The sequence below is a fragment of the Microtus oregoni genome, unplaced genomic scaffold (assembly GCF_018167655.1).
Source record: "Microtus oregoni isolate MIOR12 unplaced genomic scaffold, Mior012 000032F_ref0000030, whole genome shotgun sequence".
Lineage (NCBI taxonomy): Eukaryota > Metazoa > Chordata > Mammalia > Rodentia > Cricetidae > Microtus > Microtus oregoni.
The window spans coordinates 10,974,236-11,001,294 of record NW_024543091.1 but is presented as its reverse complement, the minus strand read 5'-3'; the positions used below and the strand labels follow the sequence as shown (position 1 = coordinate 11,001,294).

General features: G+C 38.5%; 1 protein-coding gene across 1 annotated transcript in view; it reads right to left on the bottom strand.

The window, feature by feature from the left end:
* Hcrtr2 (hypocretin receptor 2) overlaps nt 1–20,959 on the bottom strand; it is a 91,244-nt gene extending 70,285 nt beyond the window's left edge. The window contains exon 1 of the mRNA XM_041679716.1: nt 20,683–20,959. Coding sequence (XP_041535650.1) covers nt 20,683–20,905 — 223 coding nt within the window. The 5' untranslated portion in view covers nt 20,906–20,959. The remainder of the gene's footprint in view (nt 1–20,682) is intronic.
* Nucleotides 20,960–27,059: the final 6,100 nt, after the last annotated feature.

Here is a 27,059-nt window from a genome sequence, read left to right as displayed (position 1 = left end):
ATGTTTTAGCAGTCAATATTTATTAGTACTAAAATTAAACACAAAGTATAGATTGTGATCTAAGAAGCATAAACTTGTGTTGAAAATAACTTTCATAGGAAAAGCCAAGAAGAGCTTAAAACATTATTGTTATTATCATTATCAGTATCATTATTATGATTATTATTATTGTGAAAGTCAAATGGGAGCTTCAAACTTTAGCACTTTGTAAAACATGTCCTTTGAAAATACTATCATTATGTCTGAGAGGGACAGGGAGACCCACATGCATGCCCAGGCCATGCCCAGGCACCAAGGAGAAAACACGTATCTCCTTTGCAGTTCCAGGCAATCAGGCACTATTATAGTGAGCAAATGTACGGTGTGGTATGGGAGAGAGACAGAATGGTTCATGTCCTGTGGACACAGGCAGATCTAAAGAGGTGAAAGTGGTGAGGAGCGGACTGAGGCTGGTGTCTTGCTTACTACTAGGGGTCATGGTGATATCTGGGTCTGAGCTGCTGTCAGGGTTCATGTCTGGACCTATGGCCCTGCTGCAGCTGTGGTCTGTGTTTCTGTCCATGTCTCCTGATACCACCAAAGGCCGAGAGGATAGGCCAACACAAAGTCTTCGCTGCCCCTCCCTGGCTGCAACACTAGAGAGAGCTGGCTCTGCTCCTCACCCACTGCAGCATTCAAGAGAGCAGGTCCTCTCTCCTCACCTTGGCAGCCCAATAGAGCTGACCCCGTCTGCGAGAACTTGGGCCAGCTGGCCCTGAAGGAGTGAGAATGGGAGAGTGGGTTCTGCCCTCCTTGTCTGTTATGTGGTGGTGTGGGTGAGGGAAAGATGTCCTCTCTCTTTATCTCCTAACCCCCTGACGCAAGCAGGGGAGCCAACCCAACCCCTCCCTAGCTGCAGTACTCCGGAAAATGGGCCCTGCACCTTGCGTGGGCAGCACAGTGGAGTTGACACTGTTAACGGGGATACAGGTGAGCCCCCTGGAGGAATTGAGCATGAGAGACCGGGTTCTGCCCTACATCAGCCATATGGGAAAAATACCTCACCCTTCCATTCTCCCTCCCCTTCTCCGCCCCTTGCCACCTATTGCAGATGGGAGAGCAGGTTCTGAGATCACAAGAGTGGGAGAGCTGTTCCTGTCCCTCACCAGCTGTAGTGCTAGGGAGAGAGCAGGCCCTGCACCTGGCCTAGGCAACACAGTAGAGCAGGCCCCGGCAGTGTAGATGTGGGTGAGCCAGCCCTGAGGGCATAAAAGCAGGAGAACCCCCAACCTCTTGCTCCTTGCTGCATGGGGTAAACAAGCTGGGGCACTGCAAGAGAGCCCACACAAGTGGTGAAGACAGGGGGTGGACCTGATAGACTAACCAACCCTGCAATGATTTAGGCCCATAACCAGGGTTATGAGTTGAGTCTTCCAACATCCATCCCATCTATGATCTGCTGGAGCATGTGAAGGGGCAGGTCCTGTAGATCCAAAGCTGCAGGATCTCCATGACACAGGGCACCAGTAAGATATCCTAGAGGAATCATAACAGCCCAATATCAATGGTGTAGCAGAAACCAGAGACCTTGAACCAGACTAATGAGTCTTTGCAATGGACATTTGAAAGTAAAGATATATGGACTAAAGGATGTGTCGTGTGACTCACTGTGTCACACTACAGCTTCTGTGATGATATTTTTCATTTTTTTCTTTTCTCTTTAATTTTATTACTTATTTTGGGGGATAGGGGAGAGGTTACAAAGACAGAGGGCAGATATGAAGGGACAGGAAGATGAATAGGATCAAGATGCATGATGTGATGGACACAAAAAATAAATAAAAAGGTTTAAAAATATTATTAGTTTCACTGACATTTCTTTGAAGTGCATGAGAAATACAGACGCACACATATACATATATATGCATATATTAATGTGTTAAAATCTGAATGAATTTATTTAGTTTAAAAAATAATTCTCTAACTTAACAATAATTGATATAACTCTAAGCTTGTATGTCTTGCTCCATATTTCTCATAGATCTATCTTTTAGAGGAATAATGTTAGAAAACTCTGAAGATTTCAAGAAAAAGATCGGATTGGATAGAGCTTGCTGGGATCTTGTTCCTTCCTTTATAAGATACAAACATTAAGGATCTTTGGGTAGAAATTTCATTTCTTAAAACTTGGTATGGACAGCTATTTTAACAAGTTTTTATTTCTCATCTTAAACTATTCTTCTGGTGTTTTCACACTTTAACATTATTGTTGAAAAACGTTAATGCTTTCCTAATTCCTTGTTATCCCAATATATGACAAATGACTCCTGAAATTCATGACTTAATCGATCAGACCTTGGCTTTCATAACGCTCTGATGGTGACACCCCCATAATGTTCACATCATCACTTCAATTCTTTCTATGACTTAGCTGATTAAATGGATTTGCTTTGCAAAAGCACCATGTGCATAAAGGATTTGTTTAATGGTTCAAAGGACACAATAAAATGAAGTGACTTCATTTTAATTTGCTGACTTGTTGTGTAGAAAATATTGAAAGAGATTTTGTATTACTAATTCTATTTTGCAATGAAAGTTACTTAGTATCTCAGACTTCAAACATCTTTTCTGGTATAATGCTGTATAACAAAACATATGCTGATTATCTATGACATAAGAGAGTTGTGATATTAGAATATTACTTCAAAATTAATATCAAGAAAACTTTTAGAGCTCTTATACTGTTCTTTTTTTATCTCCTCCATCTTTTCCTATTGGTCCTTTTGTTACTTTTCCTTGTTTTCTAGACTAAGTACATTTCAAAAAAAGGTTTCAAATTCCTTCCCTGATAACTACCAGCATAATCAACTTTCATTTTATGTGAAGGTACTTTTATTTCTAAGTATCCGCCATCTACTTGGAGGTACATCTTTACTATTTCCTATGGCAATAATTTTCATCGTCTAAGGCCCTAGACAAAATGTAAATTTCTGTCTCAAGCCTTTAAAATTCTGATTCAAGAGTTGAAGTACAGGCCTTGAAATTAGATTTCTGGTGTGGATTTGGCTTTGGTTTTCTGGACACTTTTAAATACATGGTTCAAGATGATTCTTTTCAACTCTTAAGTAAATATAAAAGGAGGAGGAGAAGGCTGTTTAGAAGAATCCTCTGCACATAGAGAGTTTGGATGGAAGAAAGTGAAAATTAAAAAGCTACTATTGAGAAAAAAAAAAGAGTGACCTACAGAAAGCAGAATGAGACCAGTAAGGAATGTCTCCATGATGAAACCTGCCTGCACCTCCCATCCACACCAAGCTGCCAGTGCTGAGCTAGACTCCATCAAGTAACTGTGGTGAAGGACTCAAGCACTAGTCACTGTGAGCCCAGGAGAGGGAGTGGGTGGTGCTGAAAAGCCAGTCAGAGGCTGAATTTGGGGAGCGGTCCAGGAGAGGCAAGTGGAACATAAAGCACCAGGACAGAGGTCATGGAGTTTGAGGCTGGAAACAAACAAGAAAAACACTGTCATTGCCCAATCAAGAAAGAGATTGGAACTCCAGAAAAAGCGTGGTAGAATGAGAAATGAGGGGAAGCTTCCTGCTAAGAACAGTCTATAGGCTGATTGTCTGGAGACAGCAGCAGGAATGTGGTAAAAGAGTCTGATGTGGAGAGATTCTCAGCATCTCCACCCTAACACACAAAACAAGTCGTTTTTCCTTATAGAAATGGCAAATGTACCAAGAAAGAAATCAGAGAAAAAATACTTTTCACAATTGCCTCAAACATATCTTGAGATAACACTAATCAAGCAAGAGAAAAAGTTGTATAATGTAAGCTTTAATACCTATCAGGAAAGAAATTGAAGAAACACAGAAAGACTGCCTATGTTCATGAATTGATGGTATTAATATTGTGAAAATAACCACCTTACCAAAAGCAACATATGGGTTCAGTTCACTCCTTCTCAAAATTCCAACATAGTTCTTCACAAAAATTGAAAAATACTTTAAACTTTGTATGGAAACACACACACACACACACACACACACACACACACATGAGTGCGCGCAAATGCAATGCACACACACACAAAAAAAAAAAACAAAACACCCAAGATAGATAAAATAACCCTTAATAATAAGAGAACTTCTGGATATATTACAATTCTTATTTGTAATTGTACTAAATAATGATGACAATAAAAAATCAGCATGCCATTTTTATGAAGCAGGCACATTGGTTGATAAAGTAGAACTGAAATCCTAGACATAATTCAACACCCTAATGAACACCTAATTTTTGATAAAGAAGCCCAAAAAATAAAACAACACAATGGAGAAACAACAACATTTTCAACAAATACTACGGGTCAAATGGATGGCTACATGTAGAAGAATGAAAATACATTTGTATCTATCACTTTTCAGAAGACTCAGTTCCAAATGAATCAAGGACCTCAACATAAGACCATATATCCTAAATCTGATAAAAAAAAAAGTGGGGAATAGACTTAAACTTCTAGTTCAGGCATTAGACCAGCAATAAATATGTGGGATCTCATGAAACTAAAACGCTTCTGTACAGCAAAGGACATCATCATTCGAGCAAAGGGGCAGCCTATAAAATAGGACAAAGTCTTTACCGATTAAACATCTGACTGAGAGTAAATCTGGAATATACAAAGGACTCCAAACACTTAACATCAAGAAAACAAATTAAACACAATTAAAAATAAGGTACAGAAATAAAGAGTTCTTAAAGAATGAAACACAAATAGTTGATAAACATTTTTAAAAATCCAACATCCTTAGCCATCAGGGAAAGGCACGTTAAAATTACTTTTGAAATTTTTTCTTACCCATGTCAGAATGGCCAGGATCAATAAAACAAATAAGGCCAGCTCATGCTGGTGAGGTTTCAGGGAAGGGGACACTTATTAATTGCTAGTAAGAGTGCAAACTGGCACAGCCACTATGGAAATCAATATGGAGGTTCCTCAAAAAGCTAAAAAATTGATCTACCACAAAATACAGCTATCCCACTCTTTGGCACATACTCTACATCTTACCGCAAAGATACTTGCTCATCCATGATCATTGCTACACTATTCATAAGGGCCGGAACTTGGATACAGCCTAGATGTTCCATGACTGGACACTAAAAGTGTGGTACATTTTCACAACAAAATATTTAATTGTTAAGAAAAATAAAATTTTCAGATAAATGGATGGAGAAATCATCCTAATTAATATAGACTCAGACAGATAAATTCAAGAGAAAAAAAATGTTTTCTTTTATATGTGAATGCTAGCTCTGAAAGTTTATAGATGTGTGTTTCATTCAATACATCTACAGAGGCTAGGTAGGTACGAAGTGACTGGAGGCAAGCAGGATATTCCAAGGAAAGAGAAATAGAATATAGTGTTATAAAAGAATAAAGGGTAAAAATAGGAGGATTATAATTTAGGAGAAGGTAGTAGGCAGGGTAGAGGAAAGGATATGGAAAGAGATAACTAAACTTAAGGTCATTTGGACAATCTTAGTGAAAACTGCTACTAGAAGCATGCTAAAATAATTACACATATAAATGGAAATTAATTACAGTTACCATATAATGGAAGAGACAGTACATTAACTAGATATTATATGCTACCTAATAAAATCCCCAGTATCTGGAATGGGTTACATCTTTTTGAGTCACTGACCAAAGGAGTCCCATAGATTTCTACCAACACATCACAAATTATTGATAATCATATTGGTTACCCTCCACAGTGTGACTCTGGTAAGACCTTGTTTCTGAAGACACAACTTATTTCTGTCATCAAACATGGAGAAATTGAGCTGGTGTTCAACTGGAAGCTTCATCCCTATTGACTAGCATTCACAGTGCTGCAGGGAGCTGTGTACTCTACCATAAAATAAAAATAAACAAAGTTCTCACACAGCTGTTAATCCTATGAAATACAATAGCATAGTGCCTGCAAGATAAACCTACTGCTGCAGTAGTGACACAAATGTTATAGAAGTAACCAACCACTTTTGTTGGGGTATAGTTTAAGCTGTATGTAACCTGTTCACTTCACTGTTAATTAGGCTAAGACACGAGACTAGATTGTAATGAGCCCTAGTGGATTACCTACGATTATTCTGCTAAATCCTTCCTCATGTTGCAAACCTTTAATACAGTTCCGTTCCTTATGTTGTGATGACCCCAACCATAAAATTATTGTGTTGCTACTTCACAACTATAATTTTATTACTGTTATGAATCATAATGTAAATATCTGCTATGCAGGATATCTGATATCTGACCCCCAAAGGAGTCACAACCATTTTGCTGAGAACCTTTTTGCTAAATTAAACATGGTAATAAATCATTACTAATAGAATAGTGTTATACCCATAGGTCAGTGACTCTCTGAAACATTTATCAGAGAAGTTTCTTCTTGAAGTAACTGGTAATTAATATAGAAACACAACACTGGGCAATGCAGAAAGTGAGATACTTTGTAGCACTAAGTCATAAATGAGATATTTGTATTAAACTCGTTCATTCAAAACTCAGGGATTTATGTAGAAAAGGAGGCAGACAGATTGTAAAAGCCAGAGGTAAAAAGGTAACTTTGAAGAAATAGTGCTTTCCAAACAAAAATATGGGCTGATAAACATACAAATCACAGATTCTGATAGCATGCAAAAGACCTACCTAAATTTAAAGCAGAAAAAAACCCTCGCCTGGAGAAGGGAAGTAGACAGACTGTCCCATTCCTAACAAAGAAGTTCTGTGCAATTGATAACTGCTTGGGAAGCAAAAATCAGTTTTCTTATATGGCACATAGTATAGCAATTTCACTCCAGGTAAGGGAGCATACTCAGAAATAGTTGTCCAATACTAAATTGACCCCATGATTTCTGTTCTTGTTTTATGCTTTTTTGTGTGTGTTATTTCTTTGTGGGATGTGTTTTTGTCCTTGCTTTTTGTTTTGAGAAAGAAAGAATATGGAGATGGGTGAATATGGAGGGGAAATCTGGGATGAGTTGGTGGAAAGGAAACAAGACAATCAAAAACAAATTGTATGAAAAATTTAAAACAAAAATGGACCAAAAAAATCCAAGTCTCTTGTGTCTGAAGAAATTCACATAAGTAGGAAAGGTACCCAAAAATTGGGAATCAAAGGTTGGAAATGGCAAACAAGTTGGCAACTTCATGTCCAATTGTGATAAAGTAACTTCAACCCAAAAACTAATCAGAAGACACTTAGACGACCATTACATATTGGTAAAAAAAAAAAACAAACAAACCCATAACGAATGTATAATTATTATAAGCCTTCATATACCAAATATTCCTATCAGTTTCATAAAACAAATTATAAAAGAATAATAAATCACACTGTTCCTGATGTAATAGTAGAATTCAAATTTCTCTGTCATATCCAGTTATATCTTATAAAATCAAAGTCAGTGAAGAATACCAGAAGCTGATATCTAGTATAGGTCAACTGTATTTAATATGTATGTACAAAATCTTCTACTTCACAGATAGAGAATAAATATTCTCCATGCCATGTGAATCTTTTTAAAAATTGAATATATCATAAACTATAAAACAAACCTTAACAAATACTAAAAACAAACAGAAATAAGTATAAAATTCTATTGGATCATCATGGGATAAAACTGGAAATAATCAGCAACAGTAATTAATCTCAGAAGCTAAACAGATGCTTAAAATATTGGAGTTTGAATAATAAACTTTTGAATAAAAATAGAGTCTTTGAAGAAATCAGAAAACTTTTTTTTAAAAAAATTCTTGGAGCCAAATGAAAATGATAGAGGAAATTCCAAAGCTTCTGGAATATAACCAAAGCAAGATTAATGGGAAGTTTATAGATACAAGCTTTTAGAGAAATCTTAATAACCTAATGATGCACCTCACGGTTCCAGAAAACCAAGAAGGGCTCAGCAGATAAGGATGCTTATCACCAAGAATGATTACCTGAATTTGATTTCATATGATAGAAGGAGAAAAACTAAACTGACTCACACAAGTTGTCCTCTAACTTCCACACTGGCCCATGACACCCATGTACTTGCACATGAATACAAACACAAATATACACGCTAAATAAATAATATACCTTAATAGGGAAGAAGCCAAATTCAAACCCGGTAGATGACAGAAATAATAAATAATATTATGACCAAAGATAAAGAAATAAACACTAAAAGAACAAAACATAGTCTTAATCAAAACTTGATACCCTGAAAAGGTTAACAAGAGTGACAAAACCAATTGTTAAATAAAACAAAAGGAAATGAGAGGCACCAGTGAGCTTAGAACAAGTCACTGTTGAGTTTTCAGCTCTAAATGGAACACCAATATCACCCTTCCAGGGATCAGTGAACATCACAGAAGAGGAAACAGGAAGAACATAAGAGCCAGATGATTGGAAGAGAGGATGTGAAGCCCTATCTTCTTGGTATGACAGATGCTGTGATTATTAACTCACGGCAGCTGTGGTTCTCTCCCTTTCAATATTTAGTCAGGGATAGTGGAAAGAATTATTGGACCATATTCCTCTCTGGAGAACTATTGACTGTTGATGGATACGTAGAAGAGCATCATTGTCCTCAGTGGTACAATCGTGGGTGAGCCCCATGATTTAGTGCATAGACCTACACACATGCACATATGACAGACAGCCTTAATTCACCTAAGTGGGTAAAAAAACCAAAGCAAAATGATGAAGGATGTGGACTTGTAAGAAGGAAAAGACGGAGAGTCTTAGAAGAAATACGAGAATATAGGTGGTGCATAAATTCAGAATACATTGAGTACATGCATGAAATTGTTGATGAGTGTATGTTATTGAAAAGCAAGAAAGAAAACCACAAGAATCCTATCACTTTCTTATGTTTTTTCAAGAATAATTTAAAAATAAGTAAACATATTTATCTACTTTATGTATTTTTAAGTTCATCTTATGTAAGAAATATATATGTGTGAAATAAAATATATAAACTGTACAATCACAGTAAAAGAAAATAGAACACAAATGTACTTTTCATTACATGTGGAGAGTAAAAGTCATTTGAAGCTGGATGACACCATGTTGGCATTCCTCTAGCAATGGTGACTCCAACTCTTGTTGCTAAATTTCTTCTTCTTCTACCCACCATATCCTATTTTCTCTACAGATTTTCTGTCTACTTAATGAAAAGATAAAGTAAGACAGCACCACGCTTTCTTTGGCTAAAATCTTCTATTAACTATCAGGTGCTGTTTTTAGTTCCTCTACTTCCTCATACCTGATGAGCTGCCAACTTCCAGCTCCATAGTATCTTTTCTATTTGCTTCATTTTATTTCTAACCATCAGCTGTGGGGACTTAGTAATCGTCATTGTCCTGAAGAATCCTGAGTGTGTTTCTGTTTCATATCTTCTTTCTTACCGAGCCTCAAATTGATCTTCCTCCAAAACACTCTCACATGTGACAACAAAGTCATTTAAAAACAACTCCAGGGAATTTTTAGGATTGCAATATCCTCTTGATGGATTTTTCCTTGATGAGTCTGTAGTGTCCTTCCTTATCTCTTATGACTAGTTTTGGTTTGAAGTCTATTTTGTCACATAATAAAATGACAAAAGTTTTGTTCTTTCAATCTATCATTAGCCAATGTTACAGACAAGACACAAAATAAAGACCCATAAAAAAAATAAAGGAAGCAATTCAAAAAGTCAAAGAAGTATTATGCTAAATTCATCAGAACGCATTTGAAAACCAAGGCTTTATTGAGATTTTTGGAATGACTTTTTGGCAAGGTTTATCTACAATTATTGTGCATTTTTCAAGCTATGGTATATTTACTACTTTATCAACTTCAATGGAATGCTTTTGTGCTTTTCAAAATTGTACTCACTTGTCAACAAACCGAACATCATTTATTTCCTTTTCAATGAAGGGTCTGACCCCAAGTCAGATCTGCTGTATCCTCTGAACTTACATTTCCCTCCTCCATATCTGTCACACTATAGTCTGTTATTTATGGCTTATACTCAAACATACAATTAGAAATTCCTTGTAGGTAAGGATCATGTCTCATTAATTTTCTATTTCCTCTACAAAATGTAATAAAAGAGATTGCATGTGTGGGTGTTCAATAAATATTTGCTGAATGAAATAAGAAAAGGAAATAGTTCTAAATTAAATAATCCTAGAAAATCTCCATGTTGTTGCAAGACATTGTGTTTTTCTGTTTGCCTCTCACTTCTACATGAGACTGAGTCTTCTATAAAGTGCTGCTGCTTTTGGTTCTACTTGGGTGATAAAGATGTGCTCTTATAACTTGAAACCAGTAAGCCTTAGAGGGTTCCTTTGTTGTCAATGACACCTGGCACTTAAAGTCACTGTAAGAAGTCCTTTTACCAAGAGGGAAAATAACATCTCTGGCTTACCCCTCTTTTTGTCTTTCCCTCCTCATCCCTCTTGCACCTATGAACAGATAGTCAGTCAGTTACTGTGGAATCCAAGACCCTTTCAGTTAATACTATAAGGAAATACACATTAACAGTTGAGTGTTCTTTAAAGTCCACAGATATTTTCAGCTTGTATAGAGTTAACATAGGTATACCAAGAATAAAAATAGAAAACAGAATGCAGAATTTAGTCACTGTTTAGGAAAAAGAAATTATTTAGAAAACTAACAGAGCAGTAACTCTATACCACTGAATGTTGCCACCTAGAGAAGGGTGATAATAACTCTGTCATACTTGTGACTATAGGACTAAGTTGGACTATTACAAACACTCTGTTAAAGAATTATATAATGAGGGCAAGATAATATCCCTCTAATTTAATTCTATAAATTATACTATAGTTCACTGACTGGTAATAATAAACATTGCTGAGAAGGTTGTCCTGATTGTTTGATATCTACTAAACTTAGTGACATTATCCTTATCAGGACAAAATTGCACCTTGGGGGTATATTTATAATTTGGTTGAAATTTCTAGAAATTAAGAACCAGAGCTAGTCAGAGTGATATTTTTGTTTCTCTTATTCTCATTAAATTAATTTTTTGGAACCATCCAGAAAATATCAGCATTGGTCTTATAATTCACTAGAAGTATAAGTTTTTCTTTTTCTTCTTTCTTTTCCTTTTTCTCCATTTTAGTGAAACCAGAGCTTGAAATTAGAACCCTGGATATTGAACTGAGTGCTCCGTGGCTGATTTACTTTTTTAACCCCCCCCCCACTTTGTTCTCTCTCTCTCTCTCCTTTCTGCACAGCAAAAGTTAACAATTAGTAGTATGACTTAATTGTGACATAGGTACCTAACGAAGAGTTCCCAACGTTAAACCTCTTTTGGCATGCTTGAAACTCCTTGTACTCAGGTAAGGATGTGCTAGCCTGACAGAATGTTAGAGTCATAGTGACATTCGCTTTCAGCTCTCATGGTGCTTTTGGAACACGGAACTCAAGTGTATCTGTAAATTCATAAAGGCAACTGGGATTACTTTGGAACAAAGATAGTTAAAGTGAAGGTTTGGTACATTATGTAGCCTCAGATATTGCAGAGATATAGAATATTATTTAGGAAGATCTTGGTGTACTTTCCTACGGGGAAAAAAAACCTATACTATTTCAGTTAAAAGTTTCCTGGAGGAGCAAGGTAGTTTCCTGATATAAGTCCCTGAGCAATTCTGGAAGACTTGTACTGCTGGGTAGAAATGTATTAAACAGTGTTTGTTAATCGTCATTTTAGTAATTTTAACAATTCTTTTAATATGTATCTTTCTCCCTTTCCCCCCCTCCTCCCCTTCGCTTCCTCCTCTATTGCCCACTAATTAAACTCTATACCCAAACTCTTTCTGCATAGCATATCTGTCTGTCTCTCATCCGCTACGGTTTCCCACTCGCCAAGGGACGAGCCGAGGCCTTGTGGGACTGGTCCCCCACTACCTGTTTATAAATGATAACATCTACCTTAATTATCACCATAGAACCTTCATCCAGCAACTGATGGAAGCAGATGCAATGATCTATAGTGAAGTACTGGGCTGAGCTACCTGAGACCAGTCCAAGAGGGGAAGGAGTGATAAGATGAGTAAAGGGGTCAGGGCCTACACTTTTAAAGAAAACTTTTCAATTCTTTCCCTATTGTTATAAATTAGCAATAGCTCCTTATTCAGGAATGGGACTTCACAATCAGAACACTCAGGTGGATAAGATTGCTTATTTAATCTTCTACTAGCAAGAATTACACATGTCATCACTATGAACGCTTTCCAGGATGGATAAACTGCCAAGACAGCAGCAGCTTGATTTTTCCATGCTCCCTACTCATGTGTATGGTGTTTTCAGCAATAGGGTCAGTCTTACTTCCAAGTTTTAGGTTTCTACTTTCTTAAAGGCTAGTTCATTCACACTGGTAATAATTAAAAATATCCTCTTGAGTTTGGGAAATTCAATACATTAAAAATCTAGAGAATATGACAATTGTATGACAACATCATGTTTATTTTTTTAAGCATGTTGATGTGTATTTGAATGTGGCTGTGAATTTGTCATCATGTCCACATAGAAATCAGCAGACAACACGTGGGAGTCATATCTTTCTTATGCATGGGGTCCAGAGACTAAACTCAAGTGTTCAGGTTTGGGAACAGGTCCTTTTACCCCTGAACCATCATACCTACCTTGATGTGGGATTCCCTCTGTATGCTGTGAATACAATTAATGAATAATGAACTGCTTTGAGCCTATAGCGGAGCATGGCAGAACAGAGGTAGACAAAGTGAGGGGGGAACTAAACTGAATGCTGGGAGAAGGAAGGCAGAGTCAGAGAGAAGCCATGGAGCCACTGCCAGAGATAGATACACTGAAACTTTGCTGGTAGGCTACGACTTTGTGGTGATGCACAGATTAATGGAAATGGGCTAAATTAATATACAAGACCTAGCCAATGAAGAAGCTAGAGCTAATGGGTCAAACAGTTATTTAAATAATATAGTTTCTGTGTGATTATTTCAGTTCTGGGCTGACGGGATGAACAAGAGGCTTTCTTTGAACTCTACCTAGGATGGTACCATTTTAATCATTGCTGTGTTTTCATTGTGAATTGAGAACAATAAAAATGTTTAAACTATTCTTGCTTTCAGAAATGTTGAAGAATACAATGCTACCAACCTAGTGAGAAATGGTCATAAAAACTCCTGGGCCTTAGGCATGATGCTCAGGCTGTTTTGGTCCATGCCTCATCACAACCCAGACTTTTCTCCATTCTCTTCTGACCTGTGCTTACTCAGCAGTTGCCGGTTGTTACCATTCTCTTTGCAGTCCATGTTATTTCATGTTTCTTTGATCTTATGCTGTTATCTCCAGTTATAACATCCTTCCTCAATCTTTTTTACCTGAGCAACTTGAATTCACTCACTGAGATTCAGTTTAGGTGTTTTCTCTTCCTGTATCTCTACCTAACCATGCAAAGGTGCTTGCTTATCAGCCCTCTTATAGGTTTCTATTTCTTTATGTGCGCTCTTTCACGAGGGCTCTTCCCACTTTATATTGAGACTGTTTGCTAGTCTGTCCCTTCAACTGGGGTGCATGCCCCTTGGATTTCTTCTTTGTACCCTCAGTCCTGGTACAGTAATTGGCATAAAAATCTCTCAATATTTTCAGCTAACTCTATTGGTATGACACCGAGTGCTGAATTTTTCTTATTTTCCTTCATCTGACTTTATGCAAATTAAAGTACCATTTAGTCTCACACCTTTCCTGTGTCAGAGATACACATCTCCCAGCCTTTTTGCAATGTGATGATTATACAATCATTATAGATTAGACTGATACAATGTGATGTTATTAAGTAAGGCTCAACAATCATGAGCATAGTTTGTCAAATTTTGGTTAAATAATGTTTCTTTATTATTATTCTTAATTTACTCCTGTCATATACCATGGGAACTACTATATGCATATCATTTTACCTGAAAACCTGATTGATTAAAATAACCAAAATATTCCAAATTTCAGAGAGGCCAAATATTGGTATGGAGCTTGGATGGACAACTCTGCTTCTGAATCTGTCATTAAGGCTCAGTCCAGGGGCCTGGAGAGATGGCTCAGCAGTTAAGAGTACTGGCTACTCTTCCAGAGGTCCTGAGTTCAATTCCCAGCAGTCATCTGGTAGCAAAAGTTGTTAGCAGTCTTCATCTCCTCTTTGTCTTGTGGATGGAGAGTTTAATCACACCCCACATAGGCTTGCTTCAGAAGAAAATACGAGCAAGAAAGAAAATATGCATCATAACTAAAGTTTCTCATCTTTTAAAACATAATCTTGGAAGTAGAATACTTTCTCGTTTTCTGGATGTTGTTGTTACCCAGACCCAAAGAAAGATGATGTTAGTTTACATGAGACAAGGTAAGCATACCAGGAAGTAGAGACATTAGGAGCTACCCTAATAGCTGGTTACCTCAGATGCCTGGTGTGGAGGTGGCACACAAAGAGCAAATGCTTGGACCATGAGTCCTTGGATGAAACAGACACTCTAACTGTCATAATTTGTTAAATTATCCAGACACAGGGCTGAAGAAATGGCTCCATGGTTAGGACGGCATTTTGTTCTGGCAGAGGACTGGGATTATTTCCTGGCATTATATGATGTTTCTCATAAGCCTAGTACTACAGCCCCAGAGGATTTAACATCACCTTCTGGCCTCTGAGGGTAACTGCCCATACATCATGATGCACAGAAACCCACAAAGCCACACACACATAAAAAGTTTTAAAAATCTAAAAAAGAAATAATAAATTTATGTGGTGCCAAGTGAATGAAAATACAGAGTTTATTTGCTATTATAGCAGATACTTGTCATTCAGACCAATTGCATTTGTAACTAGCTTAAATGAAAACCACCTCCGTAGGTTCATATATTTGAATGCTTGGTCCCTGGTTGGTGGAACTGTTTAGGAAGGATTAGGAGTTGCTGCCTTGTTGGTGAAAGTGTATTTTTGGGGGTGGAGTTGGAGATTTCTTTTCCTCAGGACATCCATATTAGTCTCTCTCTCTCTCTCTCTCTCTCTCTCTCTCTCTCTCTCTCTCTCTCTCTCATGCTTGTGGATCAGGATATAAGCTCTGAGTTGCTGCTCCAGGGCCATGCTTGCTTGCCTGCTGCCATGTTTCTCACTGTGAGGGTCAGAGCCTCACTTTCTGAAACTGTTTCTAGATAAAACAGTTTCTCTTTCTTCTTTAAGGTGCCTTGGTTACAGTGTTTTTGCCTTAGGAATAAAAAATAACGAAGACAAAAAAATCTTCATGTTAATCTGCCCACAGAAAAAGACTGATGGCTAGAAAGACTTTGGTCTTTCAAAGTTTTTAGTTACTTCTTATCTCAAAGCAAAACACTAAAATCGTCATCTTACTTTAACAAGTTATTGAGTTTCATACATGTAAATTGATCCCACCATACGACAAATTCAGGAATCAAAGATGGTTTAGCAGAAGACTGGGAAAAGGTCATCGTGTTCCTGATCTTGCCCTCTGGAATGATGGGAAATGGGCAGTTGTTCTCACTCTGAGCAAACACCTGCAGAATATTTCTGTGTGCTATGCCTTTCTTTCACAGTGACTTACAAAAACGTCAACTTTTTAAATTAAATACAACCTACATCAGAAAGGTGCTCTGATGAGCAATGGACACAAAAGTATAACAAGATTTTCTAAGAATAAATACTCTATACATATTGAACATGGTTTGGGGGCATTTACTATTGAGAGCAAATTATTAGCTAAGGCTTAATCATAGTGATATCTAAATGAAAATAAGGAATAAATCAGACACTTAATTTGAGGAGCTAGATTTTTATGAGGCCAGAGATCTAATGATGGGAATTTAATGCAAATTAAAATATCAAATCTCCATGGTCAAATTAGTAACAACTAAGAACCGTTTAATGAAATATTAATATTTTAAATGTATGACTGTGTTTGGAAACAAAGAGAAAGGACAAGGGTCTCTGGTTTACATCAGTTTTTAAGTGTTTTTTTTTTTGTCTTACGTTATGTCTAACAATAATACTTTCAAGAACATAAAAATCCTTAGCCACACTTATTTAACATTTTACCCCAGTGAGTCAGCTCCCCAGAACAGGCAAAAGCATTTTTGGCAGTACCTATGTTACCTTGTAATGTAACCCCATCCTGACCTTGATTGGCTTATCAAATGAGCTCATCCTCGGAGCTGAGGAAGTGTCGTCTGTCAGGGAAACAAAGTGACAGCATGCTAGCACAGTACTGCACACTCTCTGGAGGACACCAGGGCACTGTCTGCTCTCGGCCTTCGCCAGTGCAACTCCTGTCAAGCCTAGCTAATACAGGGACATGTGAGGTACTAGAACATGGAGCACTGGTTCTGACAAATCCATATTGGAGACTTAGAGCTGCCACTTTCTGTGTAACTGAACTTTCAGATTGGTTAAAATATTTTCCGCATTTGTTAAACATTTTTTTTGATTTTGCATTTTAATTTATCACAAAGTGGCATTGAAACATATGTGAATGGAGCCTAGCACATGGAGCTTGGCTCATAGTTTTTAATAAATGGTCTTCATTTTTCTTTACAGTAAGAAAAGGATTGGGAGATAAACACACCAATCACATATGTCACGTGTTACTGACAGACCCATCCCAGTGAGTCATTACTTATCAAAGATAGGACCCCTAGCAGAGTGAGGAACTCCGGAATGTTGACTCAAACAACAGAGGTCTACTCTTTCATTAGAGATAGAGCATCAGCGCACATGGTTTTGAATGTGAAGAGCCTAGTGAGAATTCAGTGAGCTTGAATGTTAGCATGGAAAAATTTTAAACGTAACAAAGATCTTGGATTATGAAAATTCTTTGACTACATTAGTTATGCTCTCCTTACTAAAATCAGGAGGAAAAAATTAGAAACTTGAGACATTGTGTTTGATTTTCAGATTAAGCATTCTTACAGATTTATTTATTTACTTATTTATGCTTTATCTTGCTACTTCTGATTTTTCAGGTAAGTGCATACCTTAAGGTTTCCATGGTAGGACAAAAGTGAAGTGGGGAAAACAATACCCTAATTTTTTGATTAAAATATAATGTATTGGGTGTCATCTAATAACAGTTTGTAATTAGAGTTGGAGAGTTCAGAACTTAATAGCAGACACACAAGCTGCAAGAAGCATAACTAGTTGAATGTCGATTGTCTGGATGGTTTCTTTTTTCCAGACTGAGGTAATGATAGCGATGTTTGAAATTGCCCAGGTCATTGAACATGGAGGAAGAGAGGCAGAGAACTGAATGTTCTCATGGGCATTTAACATTTGAATGAATAGAAACATCTTCCCCTCCAGTTTCTTCTCAAGGAATAAGGGCTAAAGACTACATGTAATTTGTTTATTTTAGTGTTCCAATGTATTTCCCTTCTTACACACATCAAATTTAATTATTATTTTAATTAATAAAATATTGCTCAAGATATAACAGTTAAATAAGTAGGTGAGTGGACTTGGTTATAAGATATAGAACCTTCCCACCTACTGCTTCCTAGAACTTAAAGTTCCATAATTAGACATGCATATGGCTTTCTGCTGGAACACAAACACTCATCAACTCCCATTTACAGTAATTGTACCTTTTTGTGAATGACTTTGTCATTTGTTTCCAGGAAACTGCTTTCTATCTCTGCAAGGAGCATCCTTATAATGAAGTGGGGACATAATGATGGTGAGAGATTGTCAGGAGGAAAAAGGAGAGGCTGAGTGATGAAGACTTTGCCATTATGCTTAGACAATATTCTGCTGCATCACTTTACAAAAGGACACTGTCAGAGAAAGGACTTCTAGCTAATGGCATTGCATTTGTAAGTTCAACAAGGTTGATATTTTCCACGTAATCAGTTACATGAGAGTGCACATGTTATATGGACCCGGGGGTCAGTAATTACACCTACTTCCTGGACGGTGTCATGTCTCCCTCAGACTCATGGCATCCCTTTATCTTCCATTTGTAATGCCACATCTCCTGACACTCCAGGTAGAGTTATTCATACCATGAAGCATAAGGGTAATTCTTGTTCTAATCCATTTTGCAGAGCTGACAGTGACAATAAAGATCAAGGAGTCTGTAAGTAATGACGGTGCTCATTTGTTTAAACGTCAAACCCTAACCTCGCCAGCTTTCAGGACATATGTGAGTAGAGCATGAGCTCTGTTCACCCAGAGAAGACTTCAGTGTTATTCAGATGTAATCCCGTCCTCAGGGAAATAGCTGTCACTATCTAGAGGCAAGAATTCTTTGGGTAAATCTTTCTTCTAAGCTGAATGGAAGTGGGTGTTTAAGGACTTGAGGCTGTGGATAGTACTGTCTTCGTTGACATTATGGAGTAGCCTCGGTGTAGACATATTACTCTTCCCCCAACCAGCAAATATGCATATGTCTGAACTATGCAATAGGGCCATGAAGGCTGCACCAGAGAGTCTATGCAAAGCAAACCGGAATACATCAAAGAAGAACACGTTTATCACAACGATTAAGCCTAAGATAAAATTGGGGAAGGAAAATGGTGGTGATTTATAGCTTTTCCTCCTTTAAAAAATTTTACTTTTCTTGATTTTAAGAGCAATAATATCCCTTCTTAGACAGGGTTTCATGTGAAGTGACTAGTAGTGGAACTTTACTGGCAGTGTACATAGATCCGGAGGAGAAAAGAAGCCCATCCCATAGGCTGTTTGCAGACAACCCAGGACAGAGAATATATTCTCTACCTGCTTTCTAGCTTTAGAGTAGAATTACAATTGAGAGTTCTGGATCTGAGGTCAGAATAAATGGGGCTGAATCTAAATCATGTCCTCTAACAAGCCATCATATCTTTTAGTGTGGTTTATTTTAAAATTTAAGCAGTAGTGTGTATGTCGAGTGGTCTTGCAAAGGTAGATACTCAATGCATGTTCAATTTCTATCATTCACTTAGCAGTAAGTATGGGAACATGCAGTAACTGCTGCCCTGCTCACAGTGCTCTGTTTGTGGTTGAGGCTCTGAGGATGACAAGGTGGGAAACAGAATAGGCACAACCATTGAAAGAGTTATTCTCAAAACAAGAGGCTGCATCGCATCTACTCACAGAATAGGCACAACCATTGAAAGAGTTATTCTCAAAACAAGAGGCTGCATCGCATCTACTCACAGAATAGGCACAACCATTGAAAGAGTTATTCTCAAATCAAGAGGCTGCATCGCATCTACTCACAGAATAGGCACAACCATTGAAAGAGTTATTCTCAAATCAAGAGGCTGCATCGCATCTACCCACATGTTCATGCGCTTCCATTGAACACTAAAATTGTCTTTATTCTTAATCCTAAGAAAAATTCAAAACGCAAAAGATCCTAAAGTAATAAAAAGCAAGCTAAAGTTCTCAGAGATTTCTTGTTGCCTGACTCGCATCCTCTCTAAAGAGCCCTCTCTGTCACACGCTGTCAGCTCATCTACACTGTGAACTGGAAGAGAAGGTAAAGCCAGGGCAGTGTTGCAAGCCTGCTGAGTTCCTTGCGGCCACAATCTTTGTTTTTGACTTCCCAGCCCATTTCATGTCACTCATCTCTCCCCCTTCTTATTGGGGAGACAGCACCATCTCCAGGCTGCCTGCCTCCTCTGGTCAGTTTCACCAGCCTTCCTCCACACTGCCCTCTGCATTTGGAAAGCCCTCTGCTCTCCATTCATCAAGGTACATACTCCTTCCATTCACAATTTAAGTCGTAGCTTCCTCCCGAAGGAAGCGCTTTTTCTTGAAAGAGATCCCCCCTCCTGTCCTCAAGAATCCACCATCACAGCTCCCATAGTTTCCTTACTCCTCACTTTACCCCTCAGAAATTGTGGTTGGAAGAGCAGTAATGAGCGAGCAAAGAAACCTGTGTTTACAGAGACCAAGACAGACTGATATTAAGCATAGTCTCATTGTAAGAAAAAGGAACCAGTTGGTACAAATATCTTTCTGAAACTGGTAACAACCACTCATTGGGGGAAAATAAGTATTAGTTGATGGGTGAATGAATGAATGAATGAATGCTTGAATGGGTGGTGAGGACTAGCTCCGGAGCACTTTTCTTGGATGCTCCTCCTTCCTCCTGCTGCTCCAGGCACGGTTTCTGTTTAATTCCGCTTCTGGCTTCTGTGATTGAGCGCACTCCTCTGCCTGCCTCTCCCTCCACTCTGCCCCTTCATCACCACTTCTTGACCCGAGCCTAAACCTCCTTGCTAAAGGGCATGGTACCGAGCTCAAAAAGGCCTTATGACTTCATCAGTTTTTCCGGATGCAAGCCCTCCCCAGGAAACCCACCCAGTCTGCACAAAAGCATTACAGATTCCCCTACACTCAGCAAATCCACCTGGAGGTCCTTGTCCCTCTCCTTGCGCTTGTAAGCTAGGTTCTCAAACACAAACAGTTTCCCTCTTTTCTCTGCAGACAAACACAATAATCATTCTAGAGATCGTCCCTACTTTGTAAAATCAGAAAACTTAACACCCCCAAATTATTAGAAACCTCACTCAAGAGCAGCGACCTCTTTGTTTGCACCCCAGGAGAAGGGAGGGGTCTCCCAGCCTTGCAGACTGGGCGGAGGAGAGGTGACAGCTCTTCTGAAGGGTTGCCCACGATCAGACTCACCCAGGACGTTCCCGATGAGAGCCACAACGAATACGATGATGTACCCAGCTATCAGGACCCACTCATATTCTTTAGGGTGTAGGTATTCCCTCCACAGGTACCGCAGGAATTCCTCGTCGTCATAGTCCGTAGGGTTTAAAAAGGGCTCTTGAGTTTCATTCAGCTCCGGAGCGGATGACCAGTTGCGACGAGGGAGGGAATCCTCCAATTTGGTGCTGGACATCACGGACTGGTCCTGTTCGGCTCAGTGCTGCAAGCTTGTCTTCGCCTGCCCCATGAGCACCGGGGATCCGCGGTGGGAAAGGCTGCGCCGCCGCGACTAGGGGCTCCGGAGCCGGGAATGACGTGAAAAGTTCCTGAGCCAATGCCTCCGGAGCCCTGCGCCCGGCAACTTCGGCGGCCGCTTCCGTGTCTTTGCAGGGGATTTGCACCAGGAGAAGCTGCTGAGGAGCTAGGGAAAGGGAAGGGGAGGCTGCAGCAATGACTGGGAGCAGAGATTTACCTTGACCTCAGCTCCAGCTCAACCACTCTTCATTCCAGCAGCGAGTTTGCAGCCCATAGCCTCCTCCAGGGCTGAGGGACAGACAGATGAAGCTGAATAAGAAGAAAAGAAAGAGGGAGTGGGAGGGCGAAAGCAATTATCTTAACCTGTTTCTTTGTGGATCAAACGTCCTTTTTCCTATCACTTTCTCCCTGTTTTCCATGCAGTTTTCATGATGTGCACTGGCATGCATAAGCCTGTGGACATGGCTGGCAGGTTAACACATGGCTAATGCAGGATCCATGGCTTCACTTCTCTTTGTAGCACAAATGTAAAAGTAATCCCGAGCCAGTCTAGTCTCAAACAGACCCATGCAAAAGTCATTTCATCCAAATATTTTAATATTTAATATGGCATCGCAGTGTTCATCATGAGCCAAGTTGGCAGTGGTTGAACTGCTAAGGCATTGCCTGCCACTCCTTATCAAACTCGAGGAGACAGTCACTTTTAATTGAAAGTTGTATTCAATAGGGATTTGCACTTTCAAGGGCAAGTGTAACAAAACACGGCAGAACCTACTTTTATGCTGCTTAATGGACATAGTATTAACCTGACTCCTAATGACTTATTATAGTAACAGATTAATGCATCTCTCCAACCTCATCGGAGGAGCTTATTTTTGCAGGGGATGATGATTAACGCAGAGATCCAGAACTGGCCAAGGTGCACATAATAAGAAACTGCAAGATGCTGAGCCCTAAAAGAACACATTATACCACAACCCCTCCTCCCACAGCCTAGAGCTCACTTGGGGAAGAGGAGCCCGAAAGAGAGCAAGAGTTAGCAGCAATAGAGGACCACAAGGAATCGGTGTCCTCTGGACACTGTAGCGCAGCTGCACATGTGAAATCACAGTGGTTGTGACAGCATACACAAGACCTGTGTAAGTCTAAGCCAGAACAAATGCCAGCACGGAGAGAAGAGCTGAAGATCTATTGACAGCGGTTAGCTGCTGGGAGGGTTGGGGTTTTTTCTAAGAGTATGTCCTCTGGTAAGTCTCCTGCCATCAGTGAAAGACCCTACATCCAAAAATATCTGACCTCAAATTGGTCTTGATGGGTTAAAAAAAAAAATAACACAAAGTTGGAAATGTAGAAAAGGCAGGGTAGGTCTTAAAAAAGTTGAAAGAGGGGAGTAAATAGGATCAAAATAAGTACAAAATTCTCCAAGAACTAATAAAATGATGATGTATTCATGTACAAATTTAATTTTGTTAGAGCCTTAAGAAGATCATTTAAATGCTAATGTTATCATCCAAAGAATCGTCCATTCCTCCAGAACTGTTGGCACCTGTGAGAGTGGGGAGCAGGTCTTCCATGGGCTTCATTTAAATCCACTGATAGAAATCTGGTACCTGTTGAGGGCTGGTGTCTCCTTATGATTTATTAATATTTAATCATCCTTTCCCACAATATGCATTTCAATTGTGAAGGCTTGTTGTACCGTTGTACCTTGGATTGCATTTACATTTGTTAGTGTCCGCAAGTTCCTTGCTATTGGTGATCTATAAACATGGGCTCCATCTGTTTTTCTGAGTCACTGTCATTAACTGTCATTGTAGGGCATTGAACCTGTCTACACTTTGTCTTCCCTTTGAAACTCTTCTACTGTGATTAATCATGCCTGTGTGTTGCAGTTGTCAGTGGGGAGAAATGAGAACATCTTTAAGACTTTCTTCCAATGCCTGCCTCATGTTGCACAAGCCTGGATTTATCTTCAGGCGACGAACATTCCATTTCCTCTTCCCCGTGCTTTATCAGATGCTTTCATTAAAGTCTGTGGTACTCAAATGCCATAGAAATTCCACTGAAACTTCCCAGTTGCAATGTGCTTTCCATTTCTCTAAGCATAAGAGAAATGATAAATATCTCAGTCCATTATACTGTTACCGACTGGACCTTCTTTAAGTCTGTTAGCCTCTCTTACAATTTTCCCAGGCTACCATTCACTTTGAAATCTTTCTGCTGTAATAAAGAAGTGGTGTGAACCCAATATCAGAGCACAATATAATTTATGATTCTAAAATTGACACATTAAATCCTCTAAATAATATTTTCAAAACAATATCTTTTATTGGAAGTAGTCTGGTTCTGTTTTTATAAATAATATTTTGAATGTATTATTTCATCACTTTTGGTCTAAAACCAAGTGTAAATTATATGTTTTCTCAGCACAAAAATCATTTGCTATACACTTAAATTTCTGCATTAATACTCTCCACAAAAGTAAAATGTATCTTATAGTAGTATGTATAATCTCTTCGTTTTTTCTTTTTATCATTTTTTTATTTTACATACCAACCACAATTTCCCTTCCCTTCTCTTCACTCACTCCCTACCCCCACATCCCCCCTACTCTACCATTCATTCTTCCTCCTTCTCCACTTAGATGAGGTAAGGCCTCCTATGAGAATCAGTAAAACATGGCACATCGAGATGAGGCAGGATCAAGCTACTCCCCCGTCCCCTGCATCAAGGCTGAACAAGGTATTTCACTATAGGGAATAGGTTCTAAAGAGCCAGCTCATGCATCAGGAACAGGTCCTGGTCCCACTGCTAGGAGTCCTATAATAATTTCTATTAGACATCTCCAACTTTCTTAGTAACCAAAATATATTGAAATTTAGTGAAAGTGAGGAAAATTAGCCACAAAACCAGATTTTTAATTATTTTCTAGTGGTTTTACTTAGGTTGTTCACAATCTCATAATATGTTTTCTGTCCCGTTTGCTATTCTCTTATTTATAGTATGAAACCATTTTGCTGTCTTTTTTTCTAGGCCTACCATAACTTTCCGGATCCATGTCAGTAGATGTTTCTGAGTATTTACTCTGTTTCTAGTAATTTGTCCAGAAATGATGGCCATAAATATGAGTAAGATCGCCCTCAATGACCAGTCAGTTGATTGGGTGATCAATGTTTAGGTTTTCAAGTCCGTGAGTTGTTGGGGAAGGAAGAAGCACACAATGCCATGAGGTCATGAAGGAATACATTAGTCAGCAAGCAGAAACCCAGAGTGGGTGGTTTTGTCACCAGAACATCTCTCCAGCTGACTCCTTAAGGACAATGTGGAGGTCACCGAATGGCTAAGGAGGGAAGCTTTCAAGCTGAAGAAATTGAAAAACCAGAAGCAAAAAAGCGAAGTGAAGCAGGTTGGCTTTGTGGCTTTGAGGCCATCATTGTTAAGAGTGTAGTGATTTCCCTAGAAAGATAGAACGGGGAGGTTAGCAAAGCTCTCCTACAGGAAAACAGGCTGTTCAGGGCTGTGGAAACTGACTGGAGTTGAGAAATACTTGAAAGTATGAGTATGAATAAAGAATTCTACTATGAGATAATAAGATGACTTCCATTTATTTCTGAGTTTAACTGTACATTAAGATGACTTTTAAGACTACATATTCCTTAAGTATGGTATTTCAATAACTGTACAAGGTATAATGGTCAAATCTGGAAAATCAACGTATTCAAGACCTGAAAGCTGCCATTTCTTTGTGGTAGGTACATTCTAAACCAATTATTTTAAATACTATAAAATAAACAATATAGTTTTTAGATATGCTGACTTCTTTGGGTATTCCTGTTCCCCAGCTGTGACTTTGTACTTGCTAGCCGATCCCTTCCTACTCTTTCCTGCTCCCACTCATTCCAGTCTTTAGAAATCACTGGTCTGTTTTCTGCTTCTATGAATGAGATATTAAGAGCAGGAAGAGAGAAGCATCCCATGTTTGACTCCTTGGTGCTTATCAATTTTTGCCTCCCTTCTCTGTTGGATTGAGAATGAACCCTCAGTAAGGACTTCACTGAGAGCATGTATGTCCCAAACGAGTGCTGATACCTCTATACCTCAATCACACATTTCTTATAACACACCCATGTGCTAAATCCTTTTGAGAAGCTCAGAGTTACAGAGGTTCTAGAAGCTTGTAAGAATGGAGATGAGTGCTCTTGATCAAGTGTTACTTTGGGATTGTACTGCAAATGAAAAATTTCGGATAAGAAATGATTAAACATGAGTAATAAAGTCCACTTGCCACAATTTACTGTAAAACACGTTTTCTCTATCTCTATTTTTTTTATTTCCTGCTATTGCCTTTTTGAAAATCTATTTTGACATTTTTATTGTCACATATATTCAAATATATGTCTATTCATATATACTCTGATACTTTTGATTATTGCCCACCTCTAGCCAGTCCTCACATCTACAGCCACGACCTCTCTTCCATTGCAGAATTGTAATATATGTATTCATACCTTCAGCATCACCCTCACACATGCTCCCCCTTTCATCAAATTCCTATATAAATTTCACTTCTTTCTGTTTTATTTTTACTTTTGCATTTTCATTTAACTAGGGTCATTTACATGAGTAAGAACATGTAGCTCTTCAATGAAGCCTAAGGCAATTACCAGTGGCTATATCACAAAGGACAATGACTTTCCTCCCAGTAGCACTCAATTCCCATTAGCTCTCTTGGATAAAGTGGGGCTGCATTAGCCCCTCTCTTCTCATCTTTGACTCATTTTTTTTTTACAAACTCAGTCTTGTTCAAGTTCTGTGTAGGCTGTTTTGAACTCAGAAGTGCCATGGCCATGTCTTATTCAAAAGATAGCATCCCTAATTTTCATTCTACTATCTATCTCTTATATTCATTCCATTATTTTTTCTACCATGCTTCCTGAATCTTAGAGGGGGCATTATGGATGCTCCATGTACGGTTGAACACTCAACAGTCATATATTCTCTATACTTAGACTATGAGTCTTTATATTAATTGAGTTAATTTGCAAACAGAAGCTTCTTTGAAGACTGTACCAGATATGGTTATTATGGAAGAAAGGTAACACTATGTGATAGAATGTAAATTAATATAAATGGGTTAATTTAAGTTATAAGAGCTAATTAGGAACAAGCCCAAACTAAAGATAATATATTTATAGTTAATAAGAAGTTCTCTGTTTTTTTTTGTGAGCTGGTGGCCCCCCCCAAAATTCAAATGCATATGGCAACCAATGTGGGGCTCCAATATCCAAACATAGGGTCTGAGAAAGCTAAGAAAAGTTCTTGACAAGGATTCAGATGTGTCCTCATAGTCCTGAAGTCTCTCAGGCAGTCTAGTGTGCTGAGGTATACAGAGATTCAGCTATTGGCTGCTGCCCGCAGATTGGAGCCAGTTGCCAGCACCATGTGCTAAGCAGACACATGCAGTTTAAGATTTGTCTCAGGTGGTCAGGTCTGCAGTGCTTCGGAAAGCCAGGTCCAGACACAGAAAACCCCTAAAAGGAACAGTATATTTAAAAATGTGCTTAGATGCTAAAGAAAGAAAAGAAGATCAGCACAGACCATTAGAAAAATATTTTCAAAATAATAAAGTATTTCAAAAAATAAAATAATATAAAAAGAATAAACCACACAAAAATGGGAAATATGTAAGTGTCTGTACCCTATATGGGGTTTTATTGACACTGAATTATTAAAATGCTAATGTAAAAAACAACAACTACTGAGAGACATTGGATTATGGAAACTTCTAAATTAAATCAACTTATGTATTTTAAGAATGTCTTAACTTCAAAGTAGAAGTCAGAAAAATATGTTGCATTGGGGGAGAGGTTATGCTTTTGCTTCCACAGGAAACAAAAAGTTGTGGTTGTCTTCTGTTGTGGGAACTCTTTCAACTGATATCCTTTAAGATACTGGTACACTCTGGTCATGGCCACATAAACGACGTAAAGATGTAGAAATCGTTCAGCTCTTGACTGCTGGATTCAGTTCCTGTTCCCCATTCATGCAGAGGACTGTTGATCTGTGAGTCTACCCCTAATTAAAGAATCCTT